This window comes from Onychomys torridus, chromosome 8 (genome assembly GCF_903995425.1).
Source record: "Onychomys torridus chromosome 8, mOncTor1.1, whole genome shotgun sequence".
NCBI lineage: Eukaryota > Metazoa > Chordata > Mammalia > Rodentia > Cricetidae > Onychomys > Onychomys torridus.
In genome coordinates this window covers 75,781,784-75,801,467 of record NC_050450.1, presented here as the reverse complement: position 1 = coordinate 75,801,467, position 19,684 = coordinate 75,781,784, and the positions used below count along the sequence as shown (strand labels likewise).

The window sequence follows — 19,684 nt, the reverse complement described above, 5'->3', positions numbered from 1 at the left end:
CCCTCCCCTCCATTCCCATCTCCTCCAGGGCCAAGACTCCCCTGGGGATTCATTTAAACCTGGTGGATTCAGTACAGGCAGGTCCAGTCCCCTCCTTTCCAGGCTGAGCAAAGTGTCCCTGTGTAAGCCCAAGGTTCAGAAGGACGAACATGGTATGTACTCACTCATAGGAGGATGCTAGATGTAAAACAAAGATGACTAGACTGCTACACAACTCCAGGGAGGCTACCTAGAAAACGGGACCCTAGGAAAGACACAGGAATCGCCCAATGACAGAGAAATGGATGAGATCTACATGAACAACCTGGACGACAGTGGGAGTAATGAACGGCAAGGTTTGAGTGAAAGAAAGCTTAGGGGAGCAGGAGATCCCAGCTGGATCAAGAACAGAAAGGGAGAACGAGGAATAACAGACCATGATAAATGAAGACCACATGAGAACAGGAACAGGCAGAGTGCTGGAGAGGTCCCCAGAAATCCACAATGATACATCCTCTGTAGACTACTGGCAATGGTCGAGAGAAAGCCCTCCTCTTTTGACAGGTTCTCACTAATGGCCTAGGTTGGCCTCAGATTCTCCACCCTCCCACCTCAGCTTCTCAGGCTGTGGGAATTACAGGCAGGTACACCTGGCCCTTCTCACTTTTTCTTACTCAAAGAGTGACTTTCCAGTTTCAGTGATCACTGTGGATAAAAAGGAAATGGCTACTTTCCTTCTTTGCATTCCTTTGCCTTCCTTTTTGACACAGAAATGACCATATGCAACCTTCTATCACTGACTCGGAAAGATCAAGGTCATTTTGTTTGAGACAGAATCTTACTGTGTCACACAGGTGGCTTCTAACCCACAATCCTCCTGCCTCAGCTTCCTGAATGCTGGCATTACAGATGTTAGGCTTAGACTTACCTTCATGGTTTTGTGCACTACACTGACTATTCTCTTCTGTTAGTTTTTCTTCAAATGAGTTATGATAAAATTACTTAGGTTTATAGTTAATTATAATGGCATTCTAATCTCTACAAGGACTTGAATTTTAAGTATTTCTAAATTTCTCCCCCCTTAGGACAACAGCTCTTTATTTATTAGATATATTGATTTTATTTTATGAGTATTTTGCCTGTGTGTCTATGTGTACCATGTTCATCATGCCTGAAGAGGTCAAAGAAGGCATCTGACCCCTGGAACTGGGATTAGTGATGGTTGTAAACCACCATGTGGATGATGGGAACTGAACCTGGGTTCTCTGCAAGATCAGCATGTGCTCTTAACTGCTGGAGCCATCTCTCCAGTCCCAGAACAATAGTTTTTCATCCTGGATGCACATTTGAATCCCCTGGAGAGCTTTTATAAGCTCACACATAGCCTCAAATTAAATAAATCCAATAATTCTGGGGTAATACTTAAACACCAATATTTCTTTAACCTCTTCCAGAGAGAGAGAGAGAGAGAGAGAGAGAGAGAGAGAGAGAGAGAGAGAGAGAAGGGGAGAAATGGAAAATGTCTGGTCAGAGGACAACTTCTGGGGGTTCTCCTTCCAATGTGAGCTCCAGACACTGAACTCAGGTCATCGGGCTCATATGGCTTTGTATTCACTGAGCTAGCTCACCACCGGCCCCATTTCCATAATTCTTAATGTCTCCCCGTGCAGTTTTGAGCTACCTCAGGGAGGGCTACTGTGCCATCTCTAAGTATTAAAAATACATTTGCTCCAGTGTGATCACAGGAGGGCCATGAAACCCCCTTTGAATAAATAGTCTTTTCTTTTCTAAGTGGGGGCAGTCACACCTAACCTTCGGAGGTTTTGTGAATATTGAAATTAATTGCTCACTTAACATGTTAGCTGAATACCTGATATTGTAACAGGGCATCAGACCTTAGCATGACTGACTCCACGATAAGAGTATCATTCAGGGTGTAAAACCTAGCATGTAGACAGCATGCCACAACTAAGACAAAGACCTAATCCATCAAAGCCCATAGTTCTGGGAAAGTCCCTAAATGTACTAAACTTGCTTTTTGGCTTCTGTAATTCTACTGGCTAACTGTTCTTGTTAAACCGAAGTATGTCAACCCAGAACATGGTTTTTGTGCTGAAAAGCTCACCCTGAGAAAGGCTCAGTGCTACACTGGGATCCTGAACACCTGTGTAGTTGTTGGCCAGCTAATAAAGACTTTTTATTGCCTTAAACCTATGTCTGAGCAGTCTACTCTGGTGAATACCCCACAATATAAGCCCAGGCTACCTCAGTGAACACCACAAACATGACCTGACCTTCTTCAGCTTATAGTTTATAGGAACAGGAGTGGAACGTTTTACTGGTCTGTGTGTTGTACAGTATAAAATGAAAATACAGAGACAGAGAGATGACTTGACAGGTAAACGTGCTTGCTGTAGAACCTTGATGAATTCCATCCCCTTAACCCATGGTGGAAAGAACCAACTTCCGACAGTTGTCCTCCAACCTCAACACGTATATCATGACACAGGCATCTGTGTGCTGTAGCAATCTCCATACACTCTGTCTGTCTTGTCTGCCTGCCTGTCTGTTGAGAGGGTCTCTATTATACAGCCCTGGTTGCCCTAGCACTTGTTATATAGCCCAGGCTGGCCTCGAACTCATAAGAGATTCACCTGCCTCTGCCTCCAAGTGCTGGGATTAAAGACATGAACCACCATGCTTGGCTAATAATTTTTTGTGTATGTGACAATATGGTCTATGCAAGGGGGAGAAAAAGGCAGGCAGGGTACTAGTAGAGAATCTTACAAAGGCCCTAGTAGTTCAAGGTTCAAAATTTTCAAGAAGATTCCCTGAGGAGGAAATTAAATATAAGCTGAGAACCAAGTAGTATTGTTAGGTAAGAGAAAGCATTCTGGGAAAGCATAGCACATGTCATAGTGTGCCCCTAAGAGCCACGGGCAAAGATCTGAACAAGATCCACACAGTAAAAACATCATTATGGGGGTGGGGATATTGCTCATTAGATAAAGTGCTTATTGTGCAAACATAAGGACCTGAGTTCAGATCCCCAACACTCATAAAAAAGCAACTGTGACATGTACCTGTAACCCCGTGCTGAAGGGACAAAGACAGATTTCCAGAGCCCATTAGCCAGCCATTCTAGCCAATCAATGAACTCCAGGGTCAGCAAGAGCTCCTGTCTCAAAAAAAAATCAATGTCAAGAGCAAAAGAGGAAGACACATAATGTTGACCTCTGGCCTCCACACACAAACACTCACATGCAAACACCAAAAAGTGAATGAAAGACCATCGTGGCTGGGATATAGCTCATTGGTAGAGTACTTGTCTAACAGATTCTATCCTGCGCTAACATAATTTGGAGTGCTGATAAAGGCCTACAATCTTAGTGCTAAGAAGGTGGAGGAAGAAAGAACAGAAGTTCAAGGTCATCCTCAACTATATAGTAAGTTAGCCTGGAATATATGAAATCCTATCTCAAAACAAAAACAACAATAACACATTGTGTTAGAAATTAGAGAAGCCAGGTAGCGGTGGTGCACACCTTCAATCCCAGCACTGGAGAGGCAGGGCCAGGCAGATCTCCGAGTTCGAGGCACCAAAACAACACAGAGAAACCCTGTCTCAAAAAACAAACAAACAAACAAAAACCCAAAAATATAAACAAAATCAAAACAAAAAAATTAGAGAAGAGAAGCTGGGCAGTGGTAGAGTACACTTTTTTGATTTTTCGAGGTAGGGTTTCTCTGTGTAGCTTTGCACCTTTTTCCTGGAACTCACTTGGTAGCCCAGGCTGGTCTTGAACTCACAGAGATTTGCCTGCCTCTGCCTCCCAAGTGCTGGGACTAAAGGCGTGTGCCACCACTGCTGGACTGTAGAGTACACTTTTAATCCCAGTACTGGGGAGGCAAAGGCAGGCAGATCTCTGTGAGTTCAAAGCCAGCCTGGTCTACAAAGTGAGTTCCAGGACAGCCAGAGTGACACAGAGAAACCCTGTCTCAAAAAACCAAAAATTAGGAAAGAGAACTTTCTAACAATTCCTATGTTGTGCATGGTCTATAATCCCCCTTGCTTAATCTTCCAACTTCACTGTAATTTTTAAAAATTATTTATTGTTATGCACGTGGGTGTTTTGCCTACATATGTGTCTGTGCACCATGTGTGCAACCAGTGCCCATGCAGACCAGAAGATGGCTTTGGATCCCCTGGGATGGAGTTACAGACAGTTGTGATCTGCCATGTGGGTGCTGGGAGTCAAACCCGGGTCCTCTGGAAGAGAATCCAGTGCTCTTAAGCACTGAGCCATCTCTCCAACCCCCTCATTGTACTTTCCGACATCCTCCCTATGACCTGTTCTTCTCTATCACACGGGCCTCTCATTCCTCAGTTCAGTGTTTCCCACAGAGCTCTGCACCTGCTGTTCTTGGTGCTGGACGCTCATCCTCCAGTCACAGACTGGCTCTTTCCTATCATTCCAGCCAAAGTTTAAAGGTCACATCTTCACAACAGCTTCTGTTGAACCCCTTATTTAATGTTAAGTTGCCTCTCAGCATCTAGATGCAATTAATATCATTTTTATCTATTATCATCATAGCATTTACTATTAATGTCATTTGGTCATTTCGTAGCTACATGAACTCCAGGACAGCAGACACTCTGCTCGGCTCAGCACTGCTTCAAGGCCTGGGGCAGTGAATTGCATGTAAGAGTTAAAGATTTCCAAGACAGACATGGTGTTAAGTATCTGTCGTTCCGGCTCTTGGAAGGTAGATTCAGGAGGACCAGAAGTTCAAGGCCAGCCTGACATTAGATGTAATTACATGGAAGAGCCACTTGAGAAGGCTGCTGCTACGTGACAGGGGCAGTGGCAACAGAAACCCAAGAAGGAGCGTGTGTTTTGGAGGTTAAAGGTTTTTGTTCGTCCCGGGTAGTTCTTTGCTGTTGTTTCTTGTTTTCTCACACTAGCCCAGACTGGCCTCCAAAGTGCTGGGGTTATACTCCTGTGCCACCACACTCAGCTTGAAGTAAGTCCTTACTGATCCCCGCCCCGCCCCCCCCAAGACAGCGTTTCTCTGTGTAGCCCTGGCTGCCCTGAAACTCACTCTGTAGACCAAGATGGCTTCCAACTCCCAGAGATCCATCTGCTGCTGCCTCCCAAGTGCTGGGGTTAAAGGAGTGCGCCACCACTGTCAGGCTTGATTTTTTAGATGTAACGAGTTAAGTAATGAGAGTCAAAGACAGTTTCTGGCTCTCTGGTTTGCGTGGGTAACAGAACACTAAACACAACTGATTGAAAATGCTAAAAGCAAACGAAGCTAAGACTGTCAGTTCTTATTGGCTCAATCTGTGAGACAGCAGAAAGAAGGAGACACTGAATGTACGGACAGGCACATGAGCTCAGAGAGAGGCTTATCCTTAGACTCACAACGCAGATCTGGGATTGTTGGAACACACACACTAACTGGACCCATGGAAGTAAACTAGGTCACTGTCTTAGTTCAGGTTTCTATTGCTGTGAACAGATGCCATGACCAAGGCAACTCTTACAAAGGAAAGCATTCAACTGGCAGCTTGCTTACAACTTCAGAGGGTTAGTCCACAATGATCACGGCAGGAAGTAGACAGGCACCACACTGAGAGCTTCACATCCTAATCCACAGGCAGGGAGGAGGTTGGGGGAGACCTGGGCGTGGCGTGGGCTTTTGAAACCTCAAAGCCCACCCCCAGTGACAGACCTACTGCAACAAGCCACACCTCCCAATCCTTCCAAACTGAGGACCTAAGAGCGCATGGGGACATTCTCATTGAAGCCATCACAGTCACTTGGGAAGACCACTCAGAGAAAAGCTGGAGGTGCAGGCTGAAGTGGAATAACCAGGAAGAAAACCAGGAGTGTAACATGGATGAAACGGAGGAAACAGGTGGAGTGAGCAATTAACAATGGGGCGAAAGTGACAGTGACTTGGAAATACGGCAGACCCTGGTGACCTGAGGAACTTCTAGAGAATGGAAGTGGGATTCAGATTGGAGTGTGCTGAGGAGAGATAGGGAGGTGAGGTACCAAAGATATCAAGTGCAGTGTTTCCAGACCTGCAATGAGAGAAGTCAGGGGCTGAAAGATAGGTGGAATCCAGGACATGCTGTTTTATGTAGTGCTGAGGACGGGACCTGAGGCCTCACACTTGTGAGGTAAGCTCTCTGCCACTTATTTTGTCGTTAGGATTTATTTTTATTGCTTTTGTTCATTTGTTTGTTTGTTTTGAGACAAATTCTATTACTATGTAGCTCCTAGCTGACCTGGAACTCATTTTGTAAACTAGGCTGGCTTTGAACTAACTGAGATCTGCCTGCCTCTGCCTCCCAAGTTCAGACATTAAAGGTATGCACCACCATAGCTGGCTAAGATTTATTATTGTTATTGTTGTTGTTATTATTATTATTATTATTATTAATTTATGTGTATGTGTGCACTGCTGTAGCCCACTAGGTTTCCTAGTGGCTGTACCCAGCAGGACTGCATAAGAGGTTGATTGGACCATGGGCTTGGGTATCAGGTGTTTGTAAGTCACTTGACTGTGACTAGCAAGGGGGATGTCTTTTGCTCCACCCCGTGACATTGTTATAAATAGACCTTTGGAATAAAGTTCTGGGCCGGTGGATAAGGATCCAGGCTCACCCGTTTCTCTCTGTTTCTCTTCCCTCTATTTCTAAGTCTCATCCTCATTTCTCAAGAGTCCCTGAGGTAAATAAACGTGGGGGCTGGTCACCCGCAGTGCACCACATGTATTTGGGTGCCTGTGGAGACCAGAGAAAGGTGTCAGATCTCCTGGAGCTGGACTTATAGGCTGTTGTGAGCTCTCTGATACAGGTGCTAGGAACTGAGCTCTAAACCTCTAAAAGAGCAGCAACTTCTCCTAAGCAACTTCTCTGCTGAACCGTCTCTGTAACCCATCTTGTTGCTTTCTGTAGTCAGGCTGGTCTTGAACTTACTCTGTAGTCCAACCTGACCTCCAAATTGCAATCTTCTAGCCCTTGACTCTTAAGTGCTGAGATCACAGGCATGCACCACCATCAGGCCCAGCTCAGGGAATGATTTTTAAAGATAAGAAAATCTACATGTCAATGCTTATGGAAGGCAATGAATAAAGAAGAAAGTTCGAAAATGGGGAGATGGTTCAGTGATTAAAGCATCTGGTGCACAACTGTGGGGACTAGAGTTCAGATCCCCAAACCTATGAGATGAGAATGGCCTGTTTTAGTTAGGGTTTCTATTGCTGTGAAGAGACAACATGACCACTGTAGGTGGAGTTCTCCTGTCCTGATTGCCTGCTCCCAAATAACTGGCAGTTACTTCCCAAATAATTGACTCAGAGACTTAATATAAATGCTCTGCCAATAGCTCAGGCTTGTTATTAGCTAACTCTTACACTTAAATTAACACATTTTTTATCTATGCTTTGCCAGGTGGCTTGGTACCTTTTCTCAGTGCAGAGTGCCCATCTTGTTCTCTCTGCATCTGTTGGCAACTCTAGATTCGGCCCTTCTCCTTCCAGCACTCTCAGTTTGGCTTTCCCACCTAACCTTATTCTGTTCAGCTATTGGCCACTCAGCTTGTTTATTAAATAAATCACAGTGACCAATCTTCACAGTGTACTAAAGAATTATTCCACAACAGACTATGGCAATGCTTATAAAGGAAAACATTTAATTGTGGTGGCTTGCTCACAGTTCAGAGGTCAGTCCATTACCATCATGGTGGAGCATATCAATGTACAGGCAGACATGGTGCTGGAGAAGGAGCTGAGTGTCCTACATCTTGGCTTGCAGGCAACAGGAAGTGGTCTATAAGTTACACCGAGCAAAGCTTGAGCAAAAGAGACCTCAAAGCCTGCCCCCACAATGACACACTTCCTCCAACAAGGACACACCTACTCCAACAAAGCCACATCTCCTAATAAAAGCTGAAGTTGTTAAAAAGAAAAATGCTACGCAAGAAGGAAAACTCAGAATGGACACAGATGAAAGACTGTCCTGGGATAGGAAGGACATTCTGTTAGGATAAGAGAAAGTGGGAAGAATAAGTACATATAGAACACACTGATTTGTACTTTAAGAGAGACTGCATATAACCAGGCAGTGGTGGCTCATGCCTTTAATTCCAGCACTCAAGAGGCAGAAGCAGAGGCAGAGCCAGGAGGATCTCTGTGAGTTCGAGGCCAGCCTGGTCTATAGAGCGAGTTCCAGGACAGGCACCAAAACTACAGAGAAACCCTGTCTCAGGGTAAAAAAAAAAAAAGGACTGCATCTGTTCTTCCACAGAGATTGATGTGGTTACGCCATGAGTTGTGGTGATGGGAAGCTGAGTTAAGTTTCACCCAATGGCTTGTACTTTCTTTAAAAAGTTAGATTTAAGAGTAATTGATTGTCAATGGGAAACGAGGGGCTGAAGCTTGAAATGGCTGACAGGAGTGATGGAAGCAGCACCCTAAAGAAATGGTAGGCAGCCGGGCAGTGGCGGCGCACGCCTGTAATCCCAGCACTCGGGAGGCAGAGGCAGGTGGATCTCTGTGAGTTCGAGGCCAGCCTGGTCTACAGAGGGAGCTCCAGGACAGCCTCCAAAGCTACAGAGAAACCCTGTCTCAAAAACACCAAAAAGAAAAAAAGAAAAAAAAAAAAAGAAATGGTAGGGCTCCCATGTGTAAGAAAAGGCTTGATGTGTGCAGTATCTGGTACACAGTGGTTACTATAGCCCGTAAGTGTGCTTTACCAACATATACAGGTCAATACATTTCAGTATTTCATAGTCACAGGCCCCACAGAGGAGTCTATTCCCTAGACAGATCACAATTCCTTTTTTATTTTCTGCTTTTTGAGACAGGGTCTCTCTACAATAGCTCTGGCTGTCCTGGAACTATGTAGACCAGGCTGGCCTCAAACTCAGAGATCTGCCTGCCTCTGCCTACCAAGTGCTGGGATTACAGGTGTGTGCTACCATACCCAGCCAAAATTACAATTCTTATCAGCAGGCATTACTGTAATCTTAATGATTATGAATGGATGATGTTACAATTATAAGTCATCCACTTCTCATGTAGTGTCTGCTGTTAGTCTTCACATTCTTACATATAACTGTCTCATCAAATAGATGAGTTTTTTGAGAGGAAAACCGTACCATAAGTCTCTATATCCTCACTGTTCCTTACATGTAGTATTATTTGTAAACTTGGGAGTGGTTTTGTTTTGTTGTTTGCTTGCTTTTACAATTTTTATCATATTTGTTTATTCACTGAGTGTGTGTGGAGAATTGAGAGCCAGCTCTCTCCATCTTCCACACAGGTCCTGGTGATCAAATCAGGCTGTCAGGCTTGATGACAAGTGCTTTTAGCACTGAGCCATCTTGCAGGCCCCTTGTTGTTTGCTTTCTTTGGGAAGGGTCTTACATGTATTCCAGACTGGCCTGAATCAAGGCAAGCCTTCTGACCCAGCTTTCCAAGTGCTAGAATTTCAGGCATTCATGAGCTACCACACACTCAGACAACCGACTTTACAACAGTAAGCAACTGTTTCTTTGTTTGAAGGTAACCAAAGAAATGTGTCCTTTCATCTGTACAGGGGAAATTTTCTATAATCTAAGATGTATGAATATTATCATCCTCAATAGGAACTATTAGGTTTTCACAACAAAGATCTACTACCTACCAAGACAAAATAAAATGCCAGTACTGCACAACAGTGCAGTGCTTCTGAGAAAAGTTGCTATTAATATGTGAAAACTCTACGTGGACACGAATCCTCTAGATCCCAGTCTGGAAACACAGCTGCATCTGGCTAATAGTCACAGAGAAGCTAAATGAGAGAAAATATTGTGATTTTAGTTTTATCACAGTTCCATTCTTCCAATACACTGATGCTGTGAGGTGTGTATCCAAAATATGTAGAGATGATGTTGTTCATCTCAAAAAGTTCAAAACTAATTAGAGTTTTGTTGCTATCTTCTAGGAGGCTGGTTCTAGACAGAAGGGAAATATAGCAATTTTCCCAACCCCCAAACTAAAGCCCAGAAATAAATGTTACACAATTGGAACCTAACTAGTATTAAAAGTAAACATTTTATTATATAACAAAATTACGTTTCAAAAACTTACATCAATAAAATCAAAAGCCATTCTGAACACAATAAAATGTTCGCCATTATGGTCACCTTGCACTTTTCAGAAACCTGATTCAAAACAAATGATTAAGCATGCTCCACATTATTGTGCCCACAGCAGCAGCAGCAGCAGCAGGACAAAGGGTGAGTTGCAGAACTGGAATCACTGTCCTGGAGGCAACTGATGCAGACAAAAGAAAGGAGGCCACAGGCCACAGCACCTGACTCCGGCCGGAACCGCCTCGATCCAGTGCCAGTCACTCTGACAAGTCACTCTGATCCAGCACAATTATCCTGTGTGCACAGATTTGAAAGGACAAAAAAAGGGAAGTTTTGAGTTCACACATAATTTTAAAAATTCTTGTGCAGTACTTGGGTTCACATTCCAGGCCTCACACAATCCAGACAAGCATTCTGCCATTCACCTCATATCCTAAACCCAACGTGTATGTCTCTGTGTGTGTGTATTTAGAACACACACACACACACACACACACACACACACACACACACACAGACTTCCTATTCAACTGAAGTCACAGAGAAGGAATTTTGTCTGTATAATCAAGGCAGATAATGATCAACAACATATCATGAAATGCAAGATGACTACAAAGCAGACAACAGCAGCATCTTTCATATTCCCTGTGTATGAAAACCTGTCTTGAGCAGACATAACTTAGGTAAGCAAAGTTGGGATTAATTTCACCTTATATTTATCAACTTTAGATATAAAACTACAAATTTAGTGGCTTGGTGTGAATTCAATCTGTTAATGGTATTTATTTAGAAACTGGTAAATATTTTAAGTCTGCTCATGCAATCTAAAAAGAACAAACTCTGACCTATAAACATGCTATCTCATTACCTGGAAGGTTCAGACCAACCCAGTCGCTTCCAAAAACAGGGCTTTAGTTCATCTTGATGAAACACAAGAGGAAGAAGAAGAAGAAGAAAAAAAAAAAAAAAGCCTGGTTACTTTCTAGGTCAAGGGCTGTCAGAATTCAGTATTCACATTAGAATGCTCTTTAGTTTACTGTGCTGTTTGCTGATTTGTTCTACTCTATAGATACAACTTTCCTGAAAACACAGTTAATGGTTCCTTCTCCTAATATCCTATAGCTAGCTCCCTGTGACAGCAATGGGTACCACTGATACTAATTCAAAGTCCCTGCATTACCTTTCCAAAGTCCCTGAGTTATCTTCTTGGTGAATTCAATCTTGGCTAAATGTCCATCTACTCTGGGCCCTATGCCAATTAGAGTTCTGGAGGAAATAAAATGTGTACAGAGCTAGTACAGATAAAGATTTCTTAACAAAGTGGCTATACACAAAGGTATAATTAGAGTTAAGGGAACAAACAAGGGTTGCCAAGACATCTATTGGCTAGTAGCTGTGGAGAGCCTCCGTGGAAAGGAGCTGAGCAGTGTGGATGGGACAGAGGACAGTCACTGGAAACTGGAGGGAACTGGGGTTAGGAAACATACTTTGGAGGGACACCATGGTGACCAGAGGCAAGGTGCTCAAGTAGGTAGGAAAGGGAAGTGATTGACAATCTTCTTGCCCTCTGATCTCCTGCCAGGGCCCCCAATGGATAACAGAAAACCAACGAGATGCAGTCTACAGGGCAGAAAAGGGACTAGGGAAGGGATGCAAGGAAAACTAGATGACCTGAAAAGGTGACCATCTAACTCCCTGAGTAAAATAGACATAGAAGGAGATCATTTGTAAAGGTATATTAGAAGCCTGACACTCTATCAGAATCACTTTGCAACAAAGGCTAATTTATAATTTTTACACGACTTAAATTCTGTAATATATGATTTCTTCAGTACCCACGTGAGCTAAATTTAAAACTCTTAAAATTTTATCTTACATTTGTGTGTGTGTGTGTGTGTGTGTGTGTGTGTGTGTGTATGGGGGTTGGAGGACAACTACTGCAGCTGGATCTCTCGTTTCCTTATGTAGGTTCTGGGGATCAAACTTTAGGTCCCTCAGGCTTGGCAGCAAGATCCACTGAGGAGTCTCAAAGCCCTTGGTTTTTGTTGTTTTTAGAAAAGGTATCCCTCAGCTGGGTGGTGGTGGCACACATCTTTAATCCCAGCACTCGGAGGCAGAGCCAGGTGGATCTCTGTGAGTTCAAGGCCAGCCTGGGCTACCAAGTGAGTTCCAGGAAAGGCGCAAAGCTACTCAGAGAAACCCTGTCTCGGAAAAAAGGTATCCCTGGCTGGCCTTGAGATCCGTGGGTGATCCTCCTGCTTCTACCCCTAGTGCTGAGGCATGCATCACACCATACTGAGCTTAAATTTAAAACACTTTTGAATATATTTAAATGCAAAACAGCTTTACAGACAATGTACAAATTGAGGCTCACCCATGGCTTGTTTTAGAAACAGAACTAAAAAGTCAGGAGTGTCAGCTTGTGCCTACAATCCCAGCACCTGGTAGGTAAGAGGACTGTTTAAGTTTGAGATGCTGAGTGAGGTTAGAGTGAGATGCTGTCTCAAAAAAGTAAAGAACAGCCAGGAGGTTGTGGAGCACACCTTTAACCCCAGCACTCAGAAGGCTGAGGCAGGTGGATCAAGGCCAACCTGTTCTACATTGTTAAGTTCCAGTACAGCCAAGGCTACACAGAGAAAGCCTGTCTTGGAAAAAAAAAAAACAAACAAAAACAGCCGGGTAGTGATGGCACACACCTTTAATCCCAGCATTTGGGAGGCAGAGCCAGGCAGATCTCTGTGAGTTTGAGGCCAGCCTAGTCTACAGAGCGAGTTCTAGGACAGGCTCTAAAGCTACACAGAGAAACCCTGTCTTAAAACAACCAACACCCCCCCAAAAAATAAAGAAGAAAAAAACCCAAATTTTGATGTTACTGTTTTGTGACGAAATTATGTTGGCAGTTCTCAGAAATACTGAGCTAAACTGCAAGGAAAAGGACATTACCACAGATGGGAAGATTATATATACAGCATCTGGGAAATATTCCTTAAAGGCTTTGATGGGCCAGGTGGTGGTGGTGCACGCCTTTAGTCCTAGAACTCAGGAGACAGAGGCAGGTGGATCTTTATGAGTTTGAGGCCAGCCTGGTCTACAGAGTGAGTTCTAGGACAGCCAAGGCTACACAGAGAAACCTTGTCTGGAAAAACCTAAACAGGAAAACAAGCCTTCCCTGGTCACCCAAGCTCAGGAAGTGCAGACTACATAACCATCCCTCGCCCAGACCTTCTTCCAGCGCCCCTGAGAAGCTGTCTGAGTTCCGTCTCTCCAGCTTGTTGCTTTCTTCCCTTTTTCTCTTCTGTTCAACAGTGTCTTGATCCTCGGTTTTTTTCACCCTTTAATGACAATGATTTGGACCATTAAACACATACATAATAATCAGGGGAACAAGACTATGCTCCAAAATAAACACCAGTACTAAGTACTGGTGGGATGTTCCTACAGGGTCAAGTGTCAGTATATTTATTTATATACTTCTGATTTTTATTTGTTTATCTTTAATTTTTATTTCATTTGTATTATCTATCTATCTATCTATCTATCTATCTATCTATCTATCTATCTATCTATCTATTTTTATAAACAGCGTTTCCTAGATAGTCCTAACTGGCCTGGAACTCACTAAGTAAACCAGGCTAGCCTTGAATTCAGAGCAATCTCAATGCCTGTTTCCAGAGTGCTGGGATTAAAGGCATGTGTCACCATGCTGACAAGGCTAGTTTAAATATGTGTTAACTCACTTCGTTTTCAGAACTCTATGAAGTAGTTCCTGATACCCATCAACATTGTGTGATGTGGAAACCAAGGCACAGGAAATGACATACTAAGAAGTTCTAGAACTAGGATCTAACCCAGAAAGCCTATGTAATCAGACTCTGTTTTCAACATTAGCATGCATAGCTAGCCTCCAAGGGGGAAAAAGAGTCTTTTCCTTATATTATGATCAGCATTCTCGTTGAAATAATGACCACCTTGTCTTTGCTTCCCTCAATCTCCCTATGATGTGGGAAGTCTAAATAAGCATCTCACAGTTGAGGCCACATTCTCCTTCAGAGCAGAAACTGCTAGCTACCCCTCTAGGGTGGGGGAGAAGATAAAGTCACCTAGAGTCAAAGGGCCCTTTCTCTGCTAACCTTCACGAACATAACCAGAGGCAAAGGCCTGTAAGTTTATCTTCTACTTCTGTCCAAACACTCAGGACCACAGAGTCATCCAGTCCACGTGGACAGCTGCAGCTACTATTGAAATGGAAAGGCTGTTTCCTCTCTGTAATGGCTGTGATCACTAGAAAGTTTGTGCTTCACTAGTAAAAAAATCTGTTACTTTGCAACATCTAGTCACCAGCTCCATCCTTTGGGGCAGAAGACAGTAAGTAGACTCTTCACTTTACAGTATTTCAGGCATCTGAGGGAAAGCTATCAAATTCTCCATTCCTCTGCTATTTTCAGGCCAAGGCTCCCTGGCTCCTCAGATGTTCTCATATGACCTGGTTTCCAGATGTGACTACTCTGTGTCCTCTCTGTGGATTGCTAGCATCCACTAGAAATGCACTGTAGGAGTACTCCAACAGTGCATTCATTTTTGTGGTTTATTTCCTCATTTCTGTGTATCCTGCATTCATGCTATATTGACCTTTTTAGAAATTAAGTGCTGGCCATATGGATTGAGACTTCCTGCCCTCAACATAATTACAGTGAACAGAATTTCCAATAAAAAAATTATCCAGTTAGGCCTTCTTTCTCACACTGTATGCTTTTGAATCTAAAACTTGCCAATTTCTTAACCTTACCATTTTTGTTGTTATACTTTGGTTTGTTTGAGACATTGTAGAATATTCCTAGGTTGACCGTGAACTTCTGGGCTCAAACACTCACCCCCTTAAGACTTTTAATAGCTGAGACTACAGGTTCATGCAACAGCTATACCTGGCTCTGTCTTCATCTTTACAGGAGTCAACATTTCCACTGCCAAGATAATTTTGGATTTTAAGTCTGTTCATCACATTAGCATTCACTTTCTGATCTGTGTTCTCTGAAAATCGGATATCTATGCCTTTCTGATTGAACTCAGATGACTGATGAAATGTTGAAGGTGGGGGGCTAAATCCAATCTGAGGGCTCTAACTGCTACCAGTCTCCTAACTGGTGTCCTGGGGAGTAGGAGATTAGAGGCAGAGGACGGTGTGAGACTGAAGACATGGGAGTCAGGCCTGGCTGATCTACAGCCCTGTAATGCCATCGCCAGACATTCATTTTCCAACAGGCTGAAAGCCTAGCTACTTCCTAGGGAAAAAAAAAAGACAGAAACTGGGAGCCTAGGATTCTATCCCCTAGGCACATAACACTTTGTATGTTCTTCCCTGTGAAACGTAAGAAATGACTCCTTAATGGATAAAGACAACCTTGTAGAGCCCTTGGAGGGGTCCAGCAGTGCCATGTTCTCCTCAGGTGACTGCAGCAATCTTTCCAGGTCCTCATCAAGAGAAGAATGAGCTCTGTCCAAGGGCAAGTAAAGATAATGGTGACAAGAGTCATTTTCTCTCATATCACTGTGCAGTGAAAAGGTTCTTAAAACCAGTGCTTTCACAAGAACTGAATGAACATAAGGTGTGAGACTGTGTCTAGACTCCAGAGGTCACTTGTCTTTAACTTATATGTACACTAAAATAGTCCTTTAGCTCCTTGACAAAATCCTGGAACCCATGAGATCACTCCCTCTAATGCCAACTGTCTCAATTATAGGTCATTAAATTCAGTTTCTATATGAGGTTATAATTGTACATGCTTTCTATGTGTTTTTCTGAACTACTTCTGAGGCTAGAAGCTAAAAGATATTTTTAGAAGGTCTAAAATGTATTTTCCAACTGAAAAAAGAGCTTCCATTCTATAGTGTGCCTAGGACCAACCAATCACATAGCACTGAGACACCTGAGCATTGTGGGTGACCTGCTTGTGGGCAATACTGCCAGCCTTTTGAAAAATTAAGATAAAGGGGCTGGGGAGAGGGTTCAGTGAAAAAGTACTTCTCAAATAAGCAGGAAGATCAGATATGAACCCCTAGAACCTACATAAAAGCCAGACCACCTGTAATCCCAGAATTTAGAGGGCGGAGATGGGGATCCCTTGGTCAGGCTGGCTAGCTAGACTAGCCATATTGTAAGCTCCAGGTACGTGAGGTCAGTGGGTAAAAGTATTTGCCTGCTGACCTGAGTTAGACCCCTGGGACTCACACGGTGGAAGGAGAGCAGCAACTCTTGCAGGTTGTCTTCTGATATATTCATGTGTGCTGTGGCCACACCACCTCCCTCCACAAATACATCAATGTCCAAAGGGAAGAAACAACAGTAACGTTTTTGAGATAGGGTCTTATGTAGTCCAGGCGGGCTTTGAATTCGCTATGCATCCAAAGCTGGTCTTGAATTTCTGATCCTCTCACTTCTACAGTCTGAGTGCTAGCATTACAGGTATGTGTCCCTAGGTGGAGTTGATGTGGTGCTTGGAATCAAACAGAATGCCTCAGCTGGGTGTGGTGGCACACACAGAGGCAAGTGGATCTCTGAGTTCGAGGCCAGACTGGTCTACAGCATGAGTTCCAGGACAGCCAAAGATAAGAAAGCTTGCCTTGGAAAACAAACAAAAAGCCCAATAGAAACCATACATTCCAGGCAAGCACTCTACCAAGTGAGCCACATCCCCAGCCCCAGGAGCTAACTTGGTGACAAGGTACTAAGGACTTTATACTTTTATAGTCAAACATAACTTGCTGTTGTTGTTCTGAAGGCTTGCTTTCAACTTTGGTCTTCCTGCTGCAAACACAAAACACCTGCCACCACGCCCAGCACTAACTTGGCCTAGGGTACTCATCTCTCCCCTAAATAGTCCACACAGCTTCTGCTGAAAGTGATGGGCCATGGGTGGAGTAGTTACAGCACATCGCTGACTAGAGACTTCTCAGGGCTGGTGAGATGATATGAATGAGCACTTGCTACACAGCCCTGACAATGTCCACAAAGCTGACCTCTGACCTCCACACTCACATCATGCATGGTACACCACACACAAAACACAGAAAATTATGTTGAATGAAATTTAATAAATAAAAATGTTAAAAAGTGTTCCAAAATGTTTATTGGACCAAAACAAGTCTTCTCCCATTTGCTCCTTTGTTGTCTCCTCCTCTAAAAAGAACAACACTGCCTCAGCTCTTAGGACTCATCTCCTTCTGTGAATTCTGTTTTAGGCTTCTCTCATCCTACCTTAAAAAGAACAATTTAGCCTTTAGGAGTGGGACAAATACCAGATTCACAGTTTAGCCAATGAGATATAAGTAACTGCTGGGAAACTTCTAGGAAAGGTTTTCTTCCCAAAATAAAAGAGGACAGATTCCAGAACCATATTCCTTTATCTTAGCCTCTTTTTAAAAAAGATTTATTTATTCATATATTTTATATAAACACCAGAATAAGGAACCTGATCCATTACAGATGGTTGTGAGCCACCATGTGGTTGCTGGGAATTGAACTCAGCACCTCTGGAAGAACAATTAATGCTCTTAACCGCTGAGCCACCTCTCCAGTCCCTCTTAGCCTCTTTTTACCTTTGCTTGTTGTGTGAACAACAGCCGTCCTGCCACCAGGAGACAGGTTTTGAGGGAAAGGCAGAAAAATTAAGTAAGCGCAAAGGCCAACATGTTACAGGGTCCCAGGCAATAGAACAGAAAAAATGAAAAAAGCCTAAGTCTCTGGTGGTATGATGGCAGTGGTGCCTGCCACTCATGAGTCTCTTGTTAAATGAGAAAAACTCATTTACCCACGGCAGTGGGGTTTTCTGGTCTTTGCTGCTGAAAGCACTGTGTATGGCTTCCCTGAGGACATGTGAGACCAAAATCAGGAGCAGGATGAGGGAAGGAGCATGTGCCACCACAGAGCTAAGTCTTGTCTCTTTTCAAAGTTTATTTTGTTCCTTGTGAACTCGTTTGCAGTGCCTTCAGTCTTTTTTTTTTTTTATGATTCCATTTTTTGTTGTTGTTTGGTTTTTTTGAGACAGAAACAGTTTCTCTGTGTACTTTTGGTGCCTGTCCTAGAACTCACTCTGTAGCCCAGGCTGGCCTCGAACTCAGAGATCCGCCTGCCTCTGTCTCCCGAGTGCTGGGATTAAAGGTGTGTGCCACCACGGCCAGAGTGATTCCATTTTATTTTTGTTTGTTTGTTTTTTGAGACAGGGGTTCTCTGTGTAGCTTTCTGCCTTTCCTGGAACTCGATCTGGAGACCAGGCCGGCCTCTGCCTCCAGAGTGCTGGGATTAAAGGCGTGTGCCACCACTGCCCGGCCCATTTTATTTTTTATGCCCACTGGTGTTTTGTCTGCATGTACGTCTGTGTGGAGGTGTCAGAGCCCTGGAACTGAAGTTACAGACAGTTGTGAGCTGCCGTGTGGGTGCTGAGAATTGAACTCAGGACCTCTGGAAGAGCAGCCAGTGCTCTTGACCTCTGTGCCATCTCTCCAGCCCCAACTTTAATCTTTTTAAAAATTATAGAAAACATTACTTAAGGCCAGAGAGAGTGTGTCTAGTCAGTATTCTATTGCTGGGAAGAGATGCTATGACTACAGCAACTATTATAAAGAAAGCATTTAATCGGGGCTTGATTACAGTTTTAGAGGGTTAGTCCATTATCATCATGCTGGGAAGCATGGCAGCATGCAGATAAGACATGGTGCTGGAGAAATAGTTCAGAGTTCTATATCTGGATCCACAGGCAGCAAGAACAGAGTCACTGGGCCTGGCTTAGGTTTCTGAACTCTCAAAGCCCACCCCCAGTGATACACTTTCTCCAATAAGGCCACACCTCCTGATCCTTTCAAATAGTGCCACTTCCTCCCTAGTGACTAAGCATTCAAATCTATGAGCCTGTGGGGACCATTCTTATTCAAACCTCCACAGACATCTCAGCAGTTTAGAGCATTTGCGGCTCTCCCAGAGGACCTGGGTTTGATTCCCAGCACCTACATGGTGACTTACTACATCTGTAAATCTAGTTCCAGGAGATCCACACCCTTTTCAGAACTCTGCAGGCCTTAGGCATGCATGTAGACAACAGACAATATACTCACAACACTCGTGTGTGTGTGTGTGTGTGTGTGTGTGTGTGTGTGTGTGTGTGAGAGAGAGAGAGAGAGAGAGAGAGAGAGAGAGAGAAGAAATAGCCCTTTATAAGCCTTTTTAATTACTTCTATTGCTGCTGAGGTTTTGGTGCCCCTTCAGGCTTGGGTCCAAATGTGTATGACTCACCCCTCCCTGTCCTGGCCCTGAATGGCAGTTCAAAGAAGTCAAGAGGCCAAGGGAGTGAGCTCAAGAAGTCACCTTACAACACATATGAGTGTTTTGGTCAGGACCAAATGAGGGTTTCTTGAGGTCCAGATGACCCCCAATTTTTCTCTTAGCCAGAAAGAACTAAAGGTTTCTTCCAATACCTTTGAATAAAATCTGAAAAAAGCTGAAATCTGTTTGCTTCACAAAATGAAGTTTTAGAAAAACTAAGCCTGGTGGTGGTGGTGGTGCA

General features: G+C 43.6%; 1 protein-coding gene across 6 annotated transcripts in view; it reads right to left on the bottom strand.

Moving 5' to 3' along the window:
• Positions 1–10,120: 10,120 nt before the first annotated feature.
• Positions 10,121–19,684, bottom strand: part of Tex14 (testis expressed 14, intercellular bridge forming factor) — a 127,377-nt gene continuing 117,813 nt past the window's right edge. For 5 of the 6 annotated variants that reach the window (XM_036197549.1, XM_036197554.1, XM_036197550.1 and 2 more), the window contains 4 exons: positions 15,529–15,621; positions 13,353–13,462; positions 10,999–11,050; positions 10,121–10,424 (listed from right to left, as the gene is read on the bottom strand). In XM_036197549.1, the coding sequence (XP_036053442.1) occupies positions 10,388–10,424; positions 10,999–11,050; positions 13,353–13,462; positions 15,529–15,621 (292 nt within the window). In that variant the 3' untranslated portion in view covers positions 10,121–10,387. The remainder of the gene's footprint in view (positions 10,425–10,998; positions 11,051–13,352; positions 13,463–15,528; positions 15,622–19,684) is intronic. The other variant, XM_036197551.1, reaches the window with a different exon arrangement.